The sequence below is a fragment of the Pogona vitticeps genome, chromosome 4, assembly GCF_051106095.1.
Source record: "Pogona vitticeps strain Pit_001003342236 chromosome 4, PviZW2.1, whole genome shotgun sequence".
Taxonomy (NCBI): Eukaryota; Metazoa; Chordata; class Lepidosauria; order Squamata; family Agamidae; genus Pogona; species Pogona vitticeps.
Genome location: NC_135786.1, coordinates 132617315 through 132634528, shown reverse-complemented (window position 1 = coordinate 132634528; position 17214 = coordinate 132617315). Strand labels below are relative to the sequence as shown.

At 41.0% G+C, this 17214-nt stretch overlaps 1 protein-coding gene across 11 annotated transcripts in view; it reads right to left on the bottom strand.

The window, feature by feature from the left end:
• Window positions 1–7155: 7155 nt before the first annotated feature.
• Window positions 7156–17214, bottom strand: part of KIAA0232 (KIAA0232 ortholog) — a 61125-nt gene continuing 51066 nt past the window's right edge. For 10 of the 11 annotated variants that reach the window (XM_078392528.1, XM_020790546.3, XM_020790549.3 and 7 more), the window contains 4 exons: window positions 13918–13992; window positions 13567–13665; window positions 10835–10929; window positions 7156–9652 (listed from right to left, as the gene is read on the bottom strand). In XM_078392528.1, the coding sequence (XP_078248654.1) occupies window positions 9473–9652; window positions 10835–10929; window positions 13567–13665; window positions 13918–13992 (449 nt within the window). In that variant the 3' untranslated portion in view covers window positions 7156–9472. The remainder of the gene's footprint in view (window positions 9653–10834; window positions 10930–13566; window positions 13666–13917; window positions 13993–17214) is intronic. The other variant, XM_078392530.1, reaches the window with a different exon arrangement.

The window sequence follows — 17214 nt, the reverse complement described above, 5'->3', positions numbered from 1 at the left end:
TTCTATACACCTTTACAGCCAGGGCCTCTCATATCACCAGGAGGCAATGGGGCTGGCACAAGCACACTGCTGCTCGACATGCCTTGAAACCAGCATCCAAACAACTGGCCAGTTCCAAGGCAGGACTACAAAACCAAGCAGTCTCTTTAATGCACCTGACTTCTCTGTCATTGACCAATCAGTCCGTTACACCCCTTTCCAACTGGTGCTCCTTCACGTCTAACACTTTGGTATTCTCTATCATAGCTACCAGCTATGCCACTGAATTCGATGTATCCTCTGTTACAGGCCACGTTAAGGCCACCCCCTTTGGATGATGAAATTCAGGCCTTGTTAGGGAACGATGCTATTGTTCCTTTGCATAAAAAGGATGGAGGCCTCTGGCCCATCCTTGATCTTGGAGGCCTGAATTCTTTTATTACTCCACGAAGATTCCGTATGGCTTCCTTGGACTCTGTTATTCACATGTTATGTCCAGGGAGTTGGTTTACTGTGTTTTAACTGTAAGATGCTCATTTTCATGCTAGCATCCGGTCAGACCAACAACACTTTTTCAGGTTTTCAGTAGCAGGAATCACTGTTTACCCATATTTGAATAACTGGCTCATGGTCGCTGAGTCCAAGTCACAAGCTTGTAAACACATGTCCTTCACACTATCTGTTTTGTCAATGTTAGGACTAAAGGTCAACATAGAGCAGTCGACTTTGCAACCTACACCAACGTGTAAATTATATTAATGTGACTTTGTATGCTTTCTTGAAGCAGGCTTTTTCCCGACAACAAGATTGTAAAATGCATGGTTTGTTATGCTCCTTTTCTTCAAGCACTTGGTCCCTGCCCTATAGGTCCAGCAACTTCTGGGGCTGATGGCATCTACTACAGCTGTGGTACAGCATGCTCGACTGAGGATGCAGTCCCTTCAAGCCTGGTTTCTCTCACTTTTCTTGTGACCACCCATCCATGCTGCTCCAGGTGGCTCCGGAGCTTGCTATACAACTGGACTGGTGGAAATCCCCTCCAACCTATGGATAGGAAACCCTTTGGTCTCTTGATCCCGCTGATTCAGTGAACTGCGGTTGCCAGCCCATCAGGCTGGGGGAACTTGTCTACACCACCATGCTGTCCATGGCCGCTGGTCCACAATAAAAGCCGGCCTACGTATTAGTGTACTAGAGCTTGTGGCAATCACCAACGCTTTTCGGGCCTTCGAGCCCCTACTCCGTGGTCGAGTGGTCTCGGTCGCGTCGGAAAATGCCATTGTAGTTTATTATATAAACAAGCAGGGCAGCACTCACTCGTTATGCCTTCTTTTTCACACTATCCACCTTTTGGAATGGTGTTATGCTCGCCACATTCATCCAGTGGCTGTACATTTGGCAGGCGAGAACAATTCCATAGTAGACCATCTCAGCAGACTACAGTCCTGCCCTCACGAGCGGGCTCTCGATGATGGCATCTTTCACTACCTCTGTCAATGTTGGGGGGACTCCAGATGTAGACGTTTTTGCATCTCAGACAAACAAGTGGGCCATGTTATGCTCCCAAGCCGGCATCAGCTGCAACTCCCTAGGGGAGGCTTTCCTGATGAATTGTTCATGAGGCCTCCTTTAAATGTTTCCACCTTTCCCCTTCTTCGAAGGACTGTCGTTCGAATCTGAGAAGAGAATGCAAACATCATACTTATACCCCCTTGGTCACCTCACTTACTTTGATTCTCGATCCTGCTCCCGTGAGCTGTGAAATACATCAGGCTGCAGCTGGTCCCTCATCTACTGTCTCGAGACAGAGGTCTGGTATTTCAACCAGACCTTGAGTCCCTCCACCTGACAGCTTGGAGACTTCCCCGCCTGTAACAGACATGCTCAATCATGCTCGCAAACATTTACCACCTTGTCCTACTCCTATAATTGGTAGGTGTTCTGTCACTTTGCATCAAGACAACATTTGCCTACTAGGCCAAAGTCTCTGGACACACTCCTTCAGTTTCTCCTGCACCTGTTTCACCTGGGAATGGCCCATTCTGCGTGCAAGCTATATCTCCGAGGCCTGGAAAATATGCACCCTGCCTATAAGACCAGTGGTCTCTCAATTATTCAGTGGCTTCTGAGGCCTCCCTTTCAGCCCTTGGCATCAGCATCGCTCCACTTGCTAACCCTCAAGACTGCCTTTCTCCTGGCAATAACCTCAGCTCATAGGGCTGGAGGACTGGCTACACTAAGAGCAGAACCTCCTTTCTGCAAGTATCCTTATGGCCAGGCCTAACCTTCTTTCCCAAGATATATTCTGCCTTCCATTTGAACCAGCCAACTGTCCTTCCTGAGACAGCCCTGTGCGCTCTAGACGTGAAGCGTGCTCTGTCATTATGTGCACCACACGACCACTTTTCGTGCGTCGCAACATCTCTTTGTCACCTTTGCTGGCTCCTCCTTTGGAGCACCGGCTTCCTCTCAGAACATCTCTAGATGAATAGTCCAGACCATCCATCTTGCCTATAACTTGGCAGAGACTCCTCTTCCAAAATCTGTGAGATCCCACTCTACTAGAGCTGTAGCATCCTCAACATCCTTTTTCCATGGAGTGGACATCGTAGATGTCTGCTGCACTGCCACATGCGCCATTCCGTTTACCTTCCTTTCGCACTACCGCCTGGGTGTCTGTCCAAAGGCTCAGGCTGTGGTAGGTCAAGCTGTCCTGGCATCTGCACTCTTGTGATGTCCCTCCTCTTGGTTAGTCCGCTTGCCAGTCACCCATTAGTGTGCATTCACAGAGACCACAAACGAGAAAAAGAAGTTACTTACCTGTAACTCTAGTTCGAGTGTTATCTGTGAATTATATAAAAAAAGGAAAGTGTGCTGCTTATATACCGCCCCATAGTGCTTCAAGCACTCTCTGGGCGGTTTACAAGTTAATTATGCAGGCTACACATTGCCCCCACAGCGAGCTGGGTACTCATTTTACCGACCTCGGAAGAAGGCTGAGTCAACCTTGAGCCAGCTACCTGGGATTGAACCCCAGGTTGTGAGCACAGTTTTGGCTGCAGTACAGCGGTTTAACCACTGCGCCACGAGGCTCTCCCTGCCCGGTGTCCGTCACATGTGCCATTGCATGCTGGGCAGCGGTGGTCGGTTCCTTGGAACTGAGGCATAGGTGCTGGGGGTGGAATTATATAGCCAGTGTAGGGGAGGACCCGGCACCAAGTGATTGGCTATAGAAGCTTCCAAGGCTGCTCTGCTCAGGCACAGATTAACCCATTAGTGTGCATTCACAGATGATCACTCAAAGAACAAGAGTTACAGGTAAGTAACTTCTTTATATTGCTGGGCCTTTTTTTCAGGCCAAAGTTACAGGTGAGGCCACACGCTGGCAAAGATTGTGGCAGTGATGAAAGAGATGGCAAGGAATTGGTTGCGGAGCCAAGAGATATATTAGGGCTACATTTTTACAGATTAATGGCTTCAAGACTTGGGGTAGGTAGGCAGGCCTGACTGTTTGCTTGTTTGTTTATATTATTTATATGTCGCTTTTCTCCCCATAGGGGACCCAAGGTGGCTCACAACAATTAAATCTACAATTATCAAGTTTAAAAATATAATAGAAACTATATTAAAACAGTTAAGCATATATTAAGATTAAAAACACTTTAAAAATATTTAAAAGTTTAATAAATATAGTTTTCCTGAAACCCATATTACTTAAAAACTGGCCTGAAAGGAACTGTAAGTAGCCCATTACTTCCATGACATGTAAGAAATGTACATGTCCTATGTTTGTGCACACTGTTGTAGTGTACAAGCAGGAAGACTGAGAGCATTAAAATGTAAGGTCAAACAGAACCTGCAACAATTAAGTTTCCATAGCAAATCATTGCAAGAACATTTAGTTGATTGAAAGGTCTCCTCAGCCATACATCATATACCCATTTTTAGAGGCGTTAAACATAAATAATGACTATGCCCAGTGACCTGCTTTGTGAGCTTTCTTGCTGAACTCCTGTATACAGTTCAATTTTCTTGTGTATTTTTCCCCCATACGTAGAGTTGGAACCCTTCATAAAGGGTGTTTCCAAATGCCAGCAGCTCTCTTTAGAAGTCCTGCCAATTTTCCCAAATATTTAATTATTATTTTGCTCTCTCAAACAAATTTAAACATGAATTATAAAACACAGTAATTAGGGCAAAAGAACTAAATTAAAACACACAGAATTTAGCATCTTCAAAATCCTGGGAAACCAAGGAGTTTGTCACTGAAAGGACGATTATTGGTTGCCACATCTTATGTGAACAGGTGAAAGGACATGAACAAGAGCTCGTGAGGAAGATCTCACTAGTCAGCAAGGTTTGTATAGAACGACATTGCAGGGACCACTGCAAGTGTTTTCGTATTTGACAAAATGCGCCTCACACATCTGATCCCAATTAGTAATCTAGCAATAAATGTTGTTTCCACCATGTCCAAGGGATGTTATTCCATCAGGATGGTACCAGGATGTGAGTAACTGCCCATTTGATGTCCAGGGCACACTTACCTCAATTACTAAAACTGCTTCCAGAGGCTCTTTGAACCTCCAAGGAAAGGGATGGGTCCGTGTCAAAAGTTTCTCTAGTCATTTGTGGCGGTTCGCTGAGATAGGCAGGAAAGGACGGAGTCTGGTTTCTTGGAACAAAACTTTATTAACCCTTAACAACGGTGTGTCAACAACAACTTCTATGGGTTCAGAACTGTCCCAACCATCAAACTGCTTCTCCACCTGCCCATATTGGTTAACAGAATATTTGTTGCTCAGAACCGGGGAGCCAGACCAAATCGCTCCTTGTCTGTAGGCTTCCTGAGGAGGGTACTCCTCACCGTTGTCCCACAACAAGGGTGTCATGCCCAATCTCCCTCCGGTGGTGGTTTGTTGAACGTGGCATCCAGCCGAATCACCTTCCTCCAAGAACCCTGGCCACGAGGGTAAACCACCACCGTCCATTCTGTTGTCTCTTGGATAACCACTCCTCCGTGGGAGGGCTCAGGGTCAGGCAACAGTCCACTGACTTCCAAGTTTGGGAAATCATCCAACAGATTCCTCAATTTCTCCACTCTCCCTTTCTCCCTCTCTCGTTCTCTATCCGTTGTAACCTGAAACTCCTGCGCCTTTTCCTCCCCCTTTATATCTGGCTTCCCACACCTCCACCCATTGCTCCTCCTCTCTTCCTTTCCCTTCCTCAGTCAGGCATACTTCTGTCTTAACTCCCTCTTGTCCGGTGGTTTTCTTAATGCGGGTACCTTCCTCTCTGACGTTTCTTTCCTCAGGAGACGGCGCACTCAAGTTCTCCTGACTTTCACAGTCCGATAGCACCTTCAAACTGCAAACCAAGTATTTCTGGAAGAGTGAAACCTCACCTGAAACAGGTCAAACATAATCACTCCCAATGCAGATGAATCGCATATCAATGGAATCTCTATCCTTCTGATATTAATACTTCAGTTTATTGTCCCTCATCCCACTCCTTTACCAATTTCAGGTGAGCAGTTATGTCATCACTATACTGACAGAACACCCATGAAACCTTAGCTGATCCCACTAAGCAGCTTTATGCAATTTTAAATAGCACAGGCATAGAAGAGAGATTGGTGGCACAGAGTTTCCATTAATGCTAAGACATGGGAAGGAATTTTCCCCAGCATTGCTGGTACAAACCTTTTTGCTGAAAAATCCAGGAAACTGTTTTCTCTCACACCATGGTGCCATCCAATAGTCTAGTCACATGCGTACTCTCCACTGCACCAAATAGAAATCAGTAGCTTTTTTTAAACGTGGACATGGAAACTGTCTTCGGACAAACGGTGGCTCTATAGCTTGGAAACGGGGATGAGCACCGCGCCCTAGAGTTGGACAGGACTGGACTAAATGTCAAGGGGAACCTTTACCTTTACCTTACTGTGCTGCTTTAAATGTTTTTAGTATTGATTTTTTTTACCATTTTAATATACTTGGTTAATTCTTTTTTAATATTTTTATATTTACTGTTTGTTTTTAGCTTTTATATATTGTCCTTTTATTGTTATAAGCCAGCTTGGAGAAAATATATTTTAAATAAATAAATCACTGTGATTTTTGGTGCTTTTTTGAAACCAATCTTAGTGCTAATGTTCTCAGACTAAATCTATCAAACATTTACTTTCACAATTTTCTGAGGGAGAAATAATTTATACCAAAACCCCTAAATCCTGTCTTACATTAACAAGTAGAATGGTATCAGGTCACTAGCACTTGGCAAGTAAGCAACACTTTTCCTCAGATAGAAGGGTGAGATGCAAACAGGATTTTACTGATGCTAACGTTGGTGACAACTGCAGTGGTCGGTCACCAAGCTGCAGTAACAATAAACCTCTGGCAGATTTTGGGTGGTCCAGTGTTCACCAAGACCAGAAAGTTCTACTGTATGCCAAGCTAGACATTCACACTTCAGTTCATCTTACTGTGCCATGTTAGATAATTCTCATTATTATTACTGTTACTAGCAATTATCTTGGAGTTTCCCCAAGAACACCCAGATCGAGTAAGGTTTGAGATATTTCACAAGCAGGCAGTGAGTGGCTCTCGGCTCACTTTTAGCTGTCTAGCACCAAACTGTATTATCTTCTCACCCATCAGGTGAGCATATTTAAAAAGGAACAGCAATTTTTTCTCTCCCAGCAATTTAACTATGGACTTCAAATATTGTCCATTTTTCGAACAATGTAAACATTTATTGTATGTAAATGTAAACTTATTTTCAAGGCATTGAAAGTCTTTGTCCAGTGGCCTTCTCTTCTGTTGCACCTAACTGGCAGCAGTAACCACAACACAACTGATTCCATCTTCCTTTGGAATTTTGGGTCATTTTTAAAGCCATTCAAATTGGGATTTTTGCTCCTGCAACTAGCTATCCAGAAAGGAACAAAACTTTCTTCTGCCATTTTTCAAATTGCAAGTAGTTCAAAGAAGCCAGACTCATCTTGTATATCTAGAGTCTACAGAAGAGATTAATAAGCAAGGCTCCAAGTACTCCTAGGAGTTCAGAGGGATGTGCCTTCGACTGTGGAACTTCTATGTACTTGCAGGCTCAAATCTCTAGCAATGCTAATTAAAATGGGATTTTAAAAAAATGTTGAACACAAACAAAACAATGTATCTGTCCTTTTATCTTTTATTTGGTGTTAAGTAACTCCACAAAAAACAAATTCAGTTACTCTGGTGTATGTGAAATCAGAACAATACAACCACTTGAAGCAAAAAAGTAGAAACAAATTCAGCCCAGGAATGAAAAACTGATACTTCAGTGCTATGGATATGCAATGCGCTTCATACCACAGTGCATTTCAGCATCTCCACTTTTAAATTATCCTTGTAGAGAAACGAAAACGCAAACTCACACATCAACCTTCTCACTGGAAAGCTTCAGAATTTTATCCATTCAGTTACAGAACAAATAAATATTATTTGTTATTGCCCAAACATGTAACGTACATTTTTCAAAGATGTTAAAATATTAAATCATAATGCAATGAACCACCCATTTCACTGAGATATCTATCTAAATAAGCCAGGTTTAAAGGTGTGGGTTTCCCCTGGTAAAAGTTCTTGTTTGGTCATTCATTATTCTAATAATGACTCACTAGTTAAGTTAAATCATTAGGATTTATGAGTTTCGTTCTCTTTGCTTTTATGTTGACAGACATTATTCTCAGTGCATTTGCTATACAACATTTTGAAGGAAGCTCCAAAAGAAAGTAAATATATAAAAACTTATCCAGATTCTCAAATGAAAAACAAACAAACCCAACACTGTAAAGATTTGTTGTATGAATGCTAAAATAATGTAGTTTAAAAGCAGTTAATAGTAACATTTCCCTGGAAAGTACAAATCAAGCCGATGGAGTCAAAGTTTCAACAGAAAGGATACATGCAACCTTACAAAATGTCGATACCCTAGATCTTAAGTCATGTTATATCGATTAAGAAAAGGCAATAAACTCATATTCAGTTCAGCGCACTAGCACAGAACAAAATTTCAAAGCCAGTTCAGCTTACCATTTCAAACAACTATAATTGTTAGGAGTTTCTTGCCTATCAAAATTAATGGCTTAGCATTTTCAAGTCAACAGTAAACTTTCTGCACTTTCTGATGTCTTTAACATGCTGCTATTGTATAGATCATTTTTAAAAAAACAATGTAATGGTATAAACCAATATTGCTCCTTCTGGCTCTTATGATTTGCATAATGCATTAGTAGCACAGGGAGTTGATAGTCTTGCAGTTACAACTTGACAAATGCATTGACTATGTTAAAATAAACTTTTAAGAGCAGGTCACATAAAGCAACAATCACTACTGCAATCACACACGTAAGTCATGTTCCCCACTCCCACCCACAACTTACTCCTAACATTCTCTCAGGACACAAAGTTAGCTACAAGTTTTACTAAATTAGAGCCACAATAGTAGCTAACTGCAGGAGCCACTGGATTCATTTTGAGTGATATACCCTCTGCATATAAAATATTGAACATCAACTCTTAAGAATGTTTCAGTCATTCAGGCCAAATATTTGCAGCTTATGACAAAGCTCACTGTTCATAAATTTCTCCAGGGGAATTAATAATACAATCCTAAGTACACTTTGCAAGTAATTTGTACCATTGAAATAAGTGTGCTTGGGATTAGGCTGTAGTGTCATTTTACTTATTTACTTCAGAACACTGAGCCTTGAAAAAAGGTGAAACACTGAGCCTTGAAAACAAAGAGGGGAAAGGAGAGAAAAGTATGTTTCTTTCCCTCATGCCTGCAAAAATCTCTGTCAGCAAGAAGGTAACAAACACTAGTGTCAACTGTGTTAATTTATACTTAAGAGGAGAGATCCTAGAATAGAAAACACAGTTTCTGAAAGTCTCTAAAGCACAGCCCTAATATTCCTATTCCAACATTGTAAGATCTTAAAAGACAGGAGAAGCCATACATGCTTTCCTCTCACATTCAGAAAGGCACTGATAGATTACAGTGTTAAGTATTTATCTCCCAAATCTTAAAAGCCTAAATGTGTCAAAAGATAAAATCTCTGAATAGTTGTAGACACTGCAATGCTAGTAAGATAGTAATACTGATAGGGCTACAGTCAAAAATAAAAGTAACTGCAGCTAGGATGCAAAAGAGCAGTGATACTACCAGGACAATCACATGCACATCCATTCTTGATTTGACAACACAATCTACTCTAAGTCCAAATAGCCAAGGAGCTAACAGTTTGGAGAAAAAGCCTTCAATGGGACCGGAATCCCAACTATTGAAAATAAAATATCAAGAAGAGAAAGATAAATACATTTCTGAATCCATTAGCTGAAAGGGGAACTCAATTTACTGCTCAATTCACTGCTGAGTTTACAGGCCCTCCTGAAGAGTTTTCCATCTCATGCTAATCTTACACAATATTTTTATACTCTTGCAGTTTTTATAGATGAGTTCGAGAGAAAAGCTCCTCTTCACAAGGGTCTGCCCATCCATTTCCACCTTCTGATGCCGTGCCTTCAGAACCAGAGCTGTCACTGGAGTATAACTTCTTCCTAAAGCCATTTGATTTAGTTTCAGGACTTCTAGGATTTGCACATCTTGCTTCATGTACAGAGGAAACCTAGAGGTTTGCATTTTAAAATGTTAAAATGACAATGCTGAGTATGGCTTTGCAAAAACAGAACAATGTAACATCTTCTGAGGATAATGAAATGATTTTTCAAAAAACCCAAGGTCTTTCATGTTTTCTGTACAGTGAATTTATTTATAAAACCAATAAATGAATCCACACTTGTGCTGAGCAATGCAGGAACTGAGAGGAAAGGAAGAGGGTGGTAATTTGATAGTGCTATGTCCTACATTGTTCATGTGGTTCTGGAACCATCGTGAAGATGGGAAATGGCACTGGGGAATAGGTCATTGGAATCACTGCCCTGCCCTGATTCCAACAGAACACCTTTGGTGAAATCAGGTTCCCTCTGCAAGCAATTTGAATCCAACCCACTGGGACTGCTAAATCAGAACTGCAAATCTTGGCCATGATCCCAAGAGCATTCCAAGTACACAATGGAGTGATCCTCTCTCCACATCTGGACTGTCTGGCTCTACAGGAGGTATCCATGTGGTGTGAAAGATTGCAATTCAAAAGAAAAATCAGCAACCTTTTCTTTGCAACCAAATGTTCACAGAAGCACTTTTCTTCTGCTTACAAATGGTCCTGGTCCTTTAAATTTTGAGAATGCCTTCAATGAAAAACGTTCGTTATTAAAGACCACTTCCCAACTCAATCTCATCACAACCTTAAATGAAACCATAATTCTTCGAAGTGGCTCCAGCCTTACAGAACCAGCTTCCAGAGGAACTCTGCCTAGCCCCCTCTCTGTTATATTTAGGAGGCAATTAAGACACTGCTGTTTTTCTTTTTTGTTCCCCTTCCTTCATCTACTCTGGTTTTATATGATTGTTCTGTGCCATCTGTTTTTACGTGTTAATTGTAGTTGTTTTTAATGTTTTTATCTTCTTTCTTTTTTGTATTATATTTTTTAAAACCACCCAGAGCAGTGCCTTGGTACTAATTGTGAGTGGAATATAAACTGAAGAAATAAAGAATGTAATATGGTTTCATTCTACAAAAACTATTTATTTCAAATACAGCAGTTGTATTCAGGTTGAATTAAACAGGGCAGGTTAATGAATTAAATGGACAGCCTTACAGTGGGCAAAATTTGTTCTTCTAGATTTTATCTCATTTCCAGTAACAATGGCTCTGATGAAATAAAAACTGAAACAATAAAAAACTTACCATATTAAAATCTAGATGTTCTTCACTGTGTGACATTTCTTTTATATCTGTGAATTCTCCAACACCATTCTCTCGCTTAACATGTGAACAGCATTCTGTAAAAGTTTCATTTCATAGAATGGGAGAGAGAGTAAAAGAAAACCATTACAAGTTACAGTAAGAACCAAATAGCAAGAAGAACCAAAAATTGAGTGAATAGGTTCTTTACTAGGTGCCATATAAAAAGCCATTGGTTTGGAAATTAATGCCAAAAGGCAGGAAGTATAACACAGTGAAAGAAATGGGTTTCTATAGCCAGTTCCATTACTCATTAGCAATTAAAAACAAAATGGCGATTTGGAAATACAGATTCCTATATATCTAATTTTTTTATATCCTATTCTCACCTCTCCAAGTTTGTTATACGTGCAACTAAGGCACTTCAGGCGAATCAATTTTATGATCTTGCTATGCCAGTGGTTGTGTTCTTTCTATTATTTGCATACAGAAGGCATGGTGAACATGCAGTAATGGTGAAGATACTATGCTGCTGCTACACAACTCAGTCCATATCCTATTCCACATATAGTGTGCATGTGCATGCACACACAAAGGGCTGACAGAGCCTTATGAGAACTTCCAATCGCTCTGCAAAGAGGAGGGCATTAACTGTCTTCTACAGGCCAAAATTCCTCAGGCAGAAGCTTACAAACCAATATCTTCTTGGGAACAGCCAAGACAGAGTAGTAAAATAAGGACTTTTTATTGAAACCATAGCAGCCAGCCTACAGGAAGGGGGAAGGGAGCTTACACACGGAGCCCACAAGTAAGAGACCATAAGGAAAGAAGTTTCAGTCCTGTTACAATAAAACACAAGTGTGCCAAACTGCATACAGCTTGAATATCGGTGTCTGTATCATCTCTCCCATAGATTAAGACATGTTCCCCACAGAAAGAAGAATGCATATAGCCAAGTAAGGCTGTAGAAGCCAACATTGTGCCTGGCTGATTGCTCAATGAGAACAAAAAATGCAACTGTTAAAGGGAATTGTGGATTCATTTCCATCTCTGAAACATGATGGTATGTTGCTACCACAAACTTCTGGGCCCCTTGCCATTAGTATGAACTATAGTAACTTTACATTGGAAAGGGGACAGGAACAACACTAAAGACCAATTTTCAGTTCTAACTGGCTCCCTTTTATTCAGTATTGTAATAATTATCCTGATTCTTTGAGCAATATGTAAGCCTCTCATGTTGACCTATGAAGAGTTGTGTTCATTTAACAATATCATCTGATGCATCTGAGAGTTGTGTATGTCATTATGGAAGCTTCTAGTTTTTACTGTTGTTTTGTATAGTGTATTCTTATATATATAGACCTCTGGGTAGAGTGGGTGGCATTATATATATATATATATAATATATATAAACACAGAGGCTCATTCTGGAATTTCTGGAGTCTGTCTAAGGCTAAGCCCATGATACACTCATATTCAACCCCCTGCAAAAGGTTTGCAAATCACAGCCACAAAGCTCATCAGTCGAGGAGTCCTCTGTAAAACTGCTATTAAATGAAAAAAATTTGGGCATGCAAGAGCCCACATTTCTCCTCATTATACATTGGCAACAAAAAGAGACCATACAGAGCCTCCCATAAGCATAACTGAACCTGTGTTTTCACTCAGCATGTCACCCAGACTGATGGGTAGGGACCAAAAAACCTTTTCAGGTAGTCTTTTGGCTTGACTTCTACAGCTTGCCACATTCAACCCCTGTTTCAAGCTGGTTTGGAGAGAGTGCAAGGCAGGGCTAATTTAAGCCAGTATTTGCAAGGGCCAGCTGAAAACACAATTCTTGCATGAGGAGAGACAAAAGCTGGGTTTCCAGATGAAGCAAAGGGAGGAGCCCAGTGTTTCAGAGGGGGTTCCAGTAATGCCATGGTGAATAGTAATGGTCTTGATTAGGAAAAACATCCTGACAATCCACCTTCCAAGGCAGTCCATTCCGCTATCAAATAGCTCTCTGTCATGATGCTTCTCTCATTGGAGATATTAAGTAATGTTTTTGCTGTAAATTTTACTTCTTTTGCAGAGGGTTGGATGTGATGACTCCTAGAGTCCCCTCCAGTTCTACAATTTAATGGCTCTATGATGTTATGCTCTGTGATGTTATCTAACCCACAGAGGGCTGAGGCTGGAGAAATGTTTACTCACTATTATAACAAGCAATTTTCTTAATTTCTAATTATTTCTCTCTCCGCATCACTGCAATATGGTAGTATTGTTTCTATGGAGAAGAAAAAGTAACACATCACAGAACAGGGCATTGTTGGGGCCACCTTCTCTTGGTGCTACAGTCATAAAAGCTTTAAGAAAGATGCAGATTGCCAACCCATGTGGACTATTGTGTCAGAAACTCCCTTCTATATGTCCTGTGAAGACATCAGAAATGAGAGTTTCTCAACTCTCAGAAATGAGAAATTGCTGAGAAAAGCTAAAACAGTCACCACTTTTATTGATTTTCAGGGTGAATTTGATAGCAACATAGAGTAGGGATTGCTACATTTTTGTTTGCAGGATTGCTGTGCTCTTCAAAGTTACACAACAGGCAACTTTTCCCAACAATACATCCCTATGCTATGTATTGTTGCACTTACTGCCCTCTGCCTGTTGCACTTTTTTTGAAAAATACAGAAACCCTGCATGAATAAAGCAGTAGCAATCCCATATAGAAACAACTAGCTTCTCACTGGCAACTGCTGAAGCTATAGATCTCCCTTGTGGCTTGCATGGTATAGTGTCTGGAGAACATTCGTGCTTCTTTCGGTGCTGAATGACAGCCTGGCTACCTGGGGAGAGAGAGAAGACAAGTATGGGGAAGGCAATGCACAAAGCCAGATATTACATGTAACCTGAACAATGAGTACAGTACTGGCAATGGAGTAAGGGTCCTTTTCTTAGGAGCCTTTCCAATCCACAGGCCTCAGAAAATCTCCCTGCCCTCCCAAGCAATATGCACTCACCTGTCTGCCCTCCCAGTGTATCCACCTGGTAAGTCCTCTACTGGGTTAAGATCATGCTATTCTGGACAAAATACTCACTTGTCAAATTGAGGGAGCTGCACTGAAATTCCCTCTCAAGTTTCTGTTTGGCTGCAAGGTTTCCTGAGGCTGATCCTGCAAGAAAGGGAGCATTAGAACTTGGATGGCATTAACAACAAGGGGAACAGATAGTTTGCTGTTCAGTAAAGGCAGATGACCTTCTAACTTTCATAGTATATTGTTGGAACTTCATCTGTGGAAGCACCACACTTATCTAATATTTTATTTATGGGATCAGTGTAATTTACCAAAATGAAGGAAGGCTGTTCAGCTAATAGTCTGGGTATATTCCAGTGGTGCAGGGGGTGCAGAGGAAGGAAAGAAGAGGATACTCAGGAGTTACATTCTGAGATATGGACCTCCCCTCCCAGAAGAATTCTCTGCACCCTTGATTACCTATGTAGTCTGCTTCATTTTTTAATCCCCATTTACAGCAGTGGAGCTGAGGTTTAGGGTACATGGATGTGTCTTGAGTCCAGAAGCAGAGCACCTGTAAAGCATCTGAGAATACAACAATTATCTGTTTGCCTTTCCTGTAACTGCTGTTAACCTTGGCTGTCTGTTGTTTGTGCAGAGTACCTTTTTACCAGATTTACCAAGGGCTTAATTTTTACATACATGTAGACAAAATGATGCACAGTCACTTGCACCTCTCTGTTGTCCGGGGAAGGTATGATTTTTAGTATTAAAATGGAACCCAGGGCAAAAGTAAGTCCCATGTGTGCTTTCCAAGCCATATAGGACATTTTAAGTCACAACCTTGTTTACAAAGAAAGGAAAGCGCCATTACTGGAAAAAAGGGTGCAACTGAAAGATTTTATTGCTTTGTGCATTTGAGAGCCACCACAGGCAACTAAGTGAACAGGTAAACAAATAAGCCAACAAAACATGCCTGGAACAAGCTGGTGTCTTCCATACATTTTGAACTCCCATAAAGCCCTGGTCAAAACTGCCAAGGATTATGAGAGTTGGAATCCAAAACATTTGAAAGGCACCCAGTGGCCTATCTTCGGTCTAGAACTGTTGAGAACATGGAATGCTCAGACACACACTCTTACTATTTTTGTGTGTAAAGATAACTCATATTGTTAATCACTGTAACACATGTCCACTGAAGCAACAGAGCCACCCAGATCCATTTGTACAGCTGACAACAGCACAGGTTTACTGGAGAAGTAGGACCTTTCCCTACCCAAACCACAGCATGGAGACAGCAATGTAACTGCCCACATATCAACTCTTTTCCGATAACATAAACCTCTGTAGGCCTCTCTCCTTTTGTTCCCATGCCCCCATGGCACTTGTTAACAGAAAATGTAAGGGAAAGAACTGCAGATGTTCAAATTAATTGGAGGGAAACAGACATTTCTTACAAGAGTAAAATTTATTAAATGCTTTTAAAGTGCAAATGGAACCTTAACGACAAACTTCTTTAGTCTTTACTTTCTTCAACCTCAAACGGTACCATATCATATTAGGTGACACTACTTTCAAAAACAATGATACTGCCTGATTGCCTCTTTAGAGGTCTAGCCTCACAGCCCATTAGGCTCTATCACCAAATAACTATGCCTCCTAAGAAAACTTACATCTCCCAGGGCAGCTTGCTTGTAATCCTCCCTGAGGTATCTTGTTTCTTTAAATCTTTCTTTCTACAGTTAATATGAGAGACACTTATACTTCTGCTAATAGGCTTCAGCAACATCATTTGCCAAGGCAATTACAGTTATGGGCTCTCTCTCTCTCCCCCCCCAGTTTAGAGAATGAATGAGGTAACAGTAAGTTTTTCAAGTCCTTTGTGACAGAAATTGAATTTGTGACATCAAATTGAAAATTCTAATTGATTTAAGTACTAATACAGAAGAACAAAATAGAAATGAAAGAAGGGATCAGAGAAAGAATGAAAGCAGAATTAATCATCTATCAACCAGAAAAATCAAAGAACACCATGATGCTCCTTCCCTTGCACGCTAAAAAGAACAAACCATGGCAAAAATGGAAAACAGCCTGGTTGCACATATCAGGCAGAAAACAGCTCAACAAAGCTTGCCTTCATTTTTCTGATTTATTTCCTACTGCAGCCCAGCTGTTTAAATTGTTACTCTTCTTTGTAAAACTGTTTGGACTAATTCCACAAAATGTTAGAATTAATACTTTAAACTCCTCTATCAATGCACAGCGGTGCCTTGCTTAACGATTGCTCCGCATTACGACGAATCCGCTTTACGACGGTCTTTTTGCGATCGCAAAACGATGGTCTAAATGGGGGAATTTCGCTTTGTGATGATCGGTTCCCTGCTTTGGGAACCGATTCTTCGCAAAACAATGTTTTTTTAAACAGCTGATCGGCGGTTTCAAAATGGCTGCCCGGGTGATTAAAATGGCTCCCCGCTGTGTTTAGGGATGGATCCCTCGCTATACAGGCAGCGAAAATGGCCGCCGTATGGAGGATCTTCGCTGGACAGTGAGTTTTTACCCCGTTGGAATGCACTGAACGGGTTTCAATGCGTTTCAATGGGGTTTTTATTTTCACTTTACAATGTTTTCACTTAAAGGTGATTTTCCTAGAACAGATTATCATCGTTAAGCGAGGCACCACTGTACAGTATATATATGTAATATATCAATTAAAATTACAATGTAAATTCCTATAACTTACAACTGAAGCTACATTTTAATTACTGCTTTGAAAAATACTGTTCCTTGAAGTACCATGTTATGTAGTGGTGATGTAGCTTATTTTCCAAGAGGTAGTGTTAAAATATAATTGAAGAATCCAATATATTTTGGATAAAAATCAGTTGAACTAACAGGTTATATTATCAGACTTTATAACAGATAAAGGAAATCAAACTCTTGAAGAGTCTGTACACCTTGGTTCAATCATCAATCAAAATGGAGACAACAGATGGGAAACCAGAAGACAACTGAAACTTGGAAGAGAGCCATGAAGGAATTACACAAGATCCTTAGGTCTAAGGACGTGTTGCTGGACACCAAGGCCAAGATAATTCCTAATACAGTGGTGTCTCACTTAACGATTACCTCATTAAACGATGAATCTGCTTGACGATGAGGTTTTTGCGATTGCTTTTGCGATTGCAAAACAATGTTTTAATGGGCAAAATTCGCTTCCTGACGATCGGTTCCCTGCTTCGGGAACCGATTCTTCGCATTACGACAATCAAACAGCTGATCGTCGGGTTTCAAAATGGCCGCCCGCTGTGTAAAATGGCTCCCCACTGTGCTTTAGGACGGATTTTTCGCTGCATAGGCATCGGAAAATGGCTGCCCTAT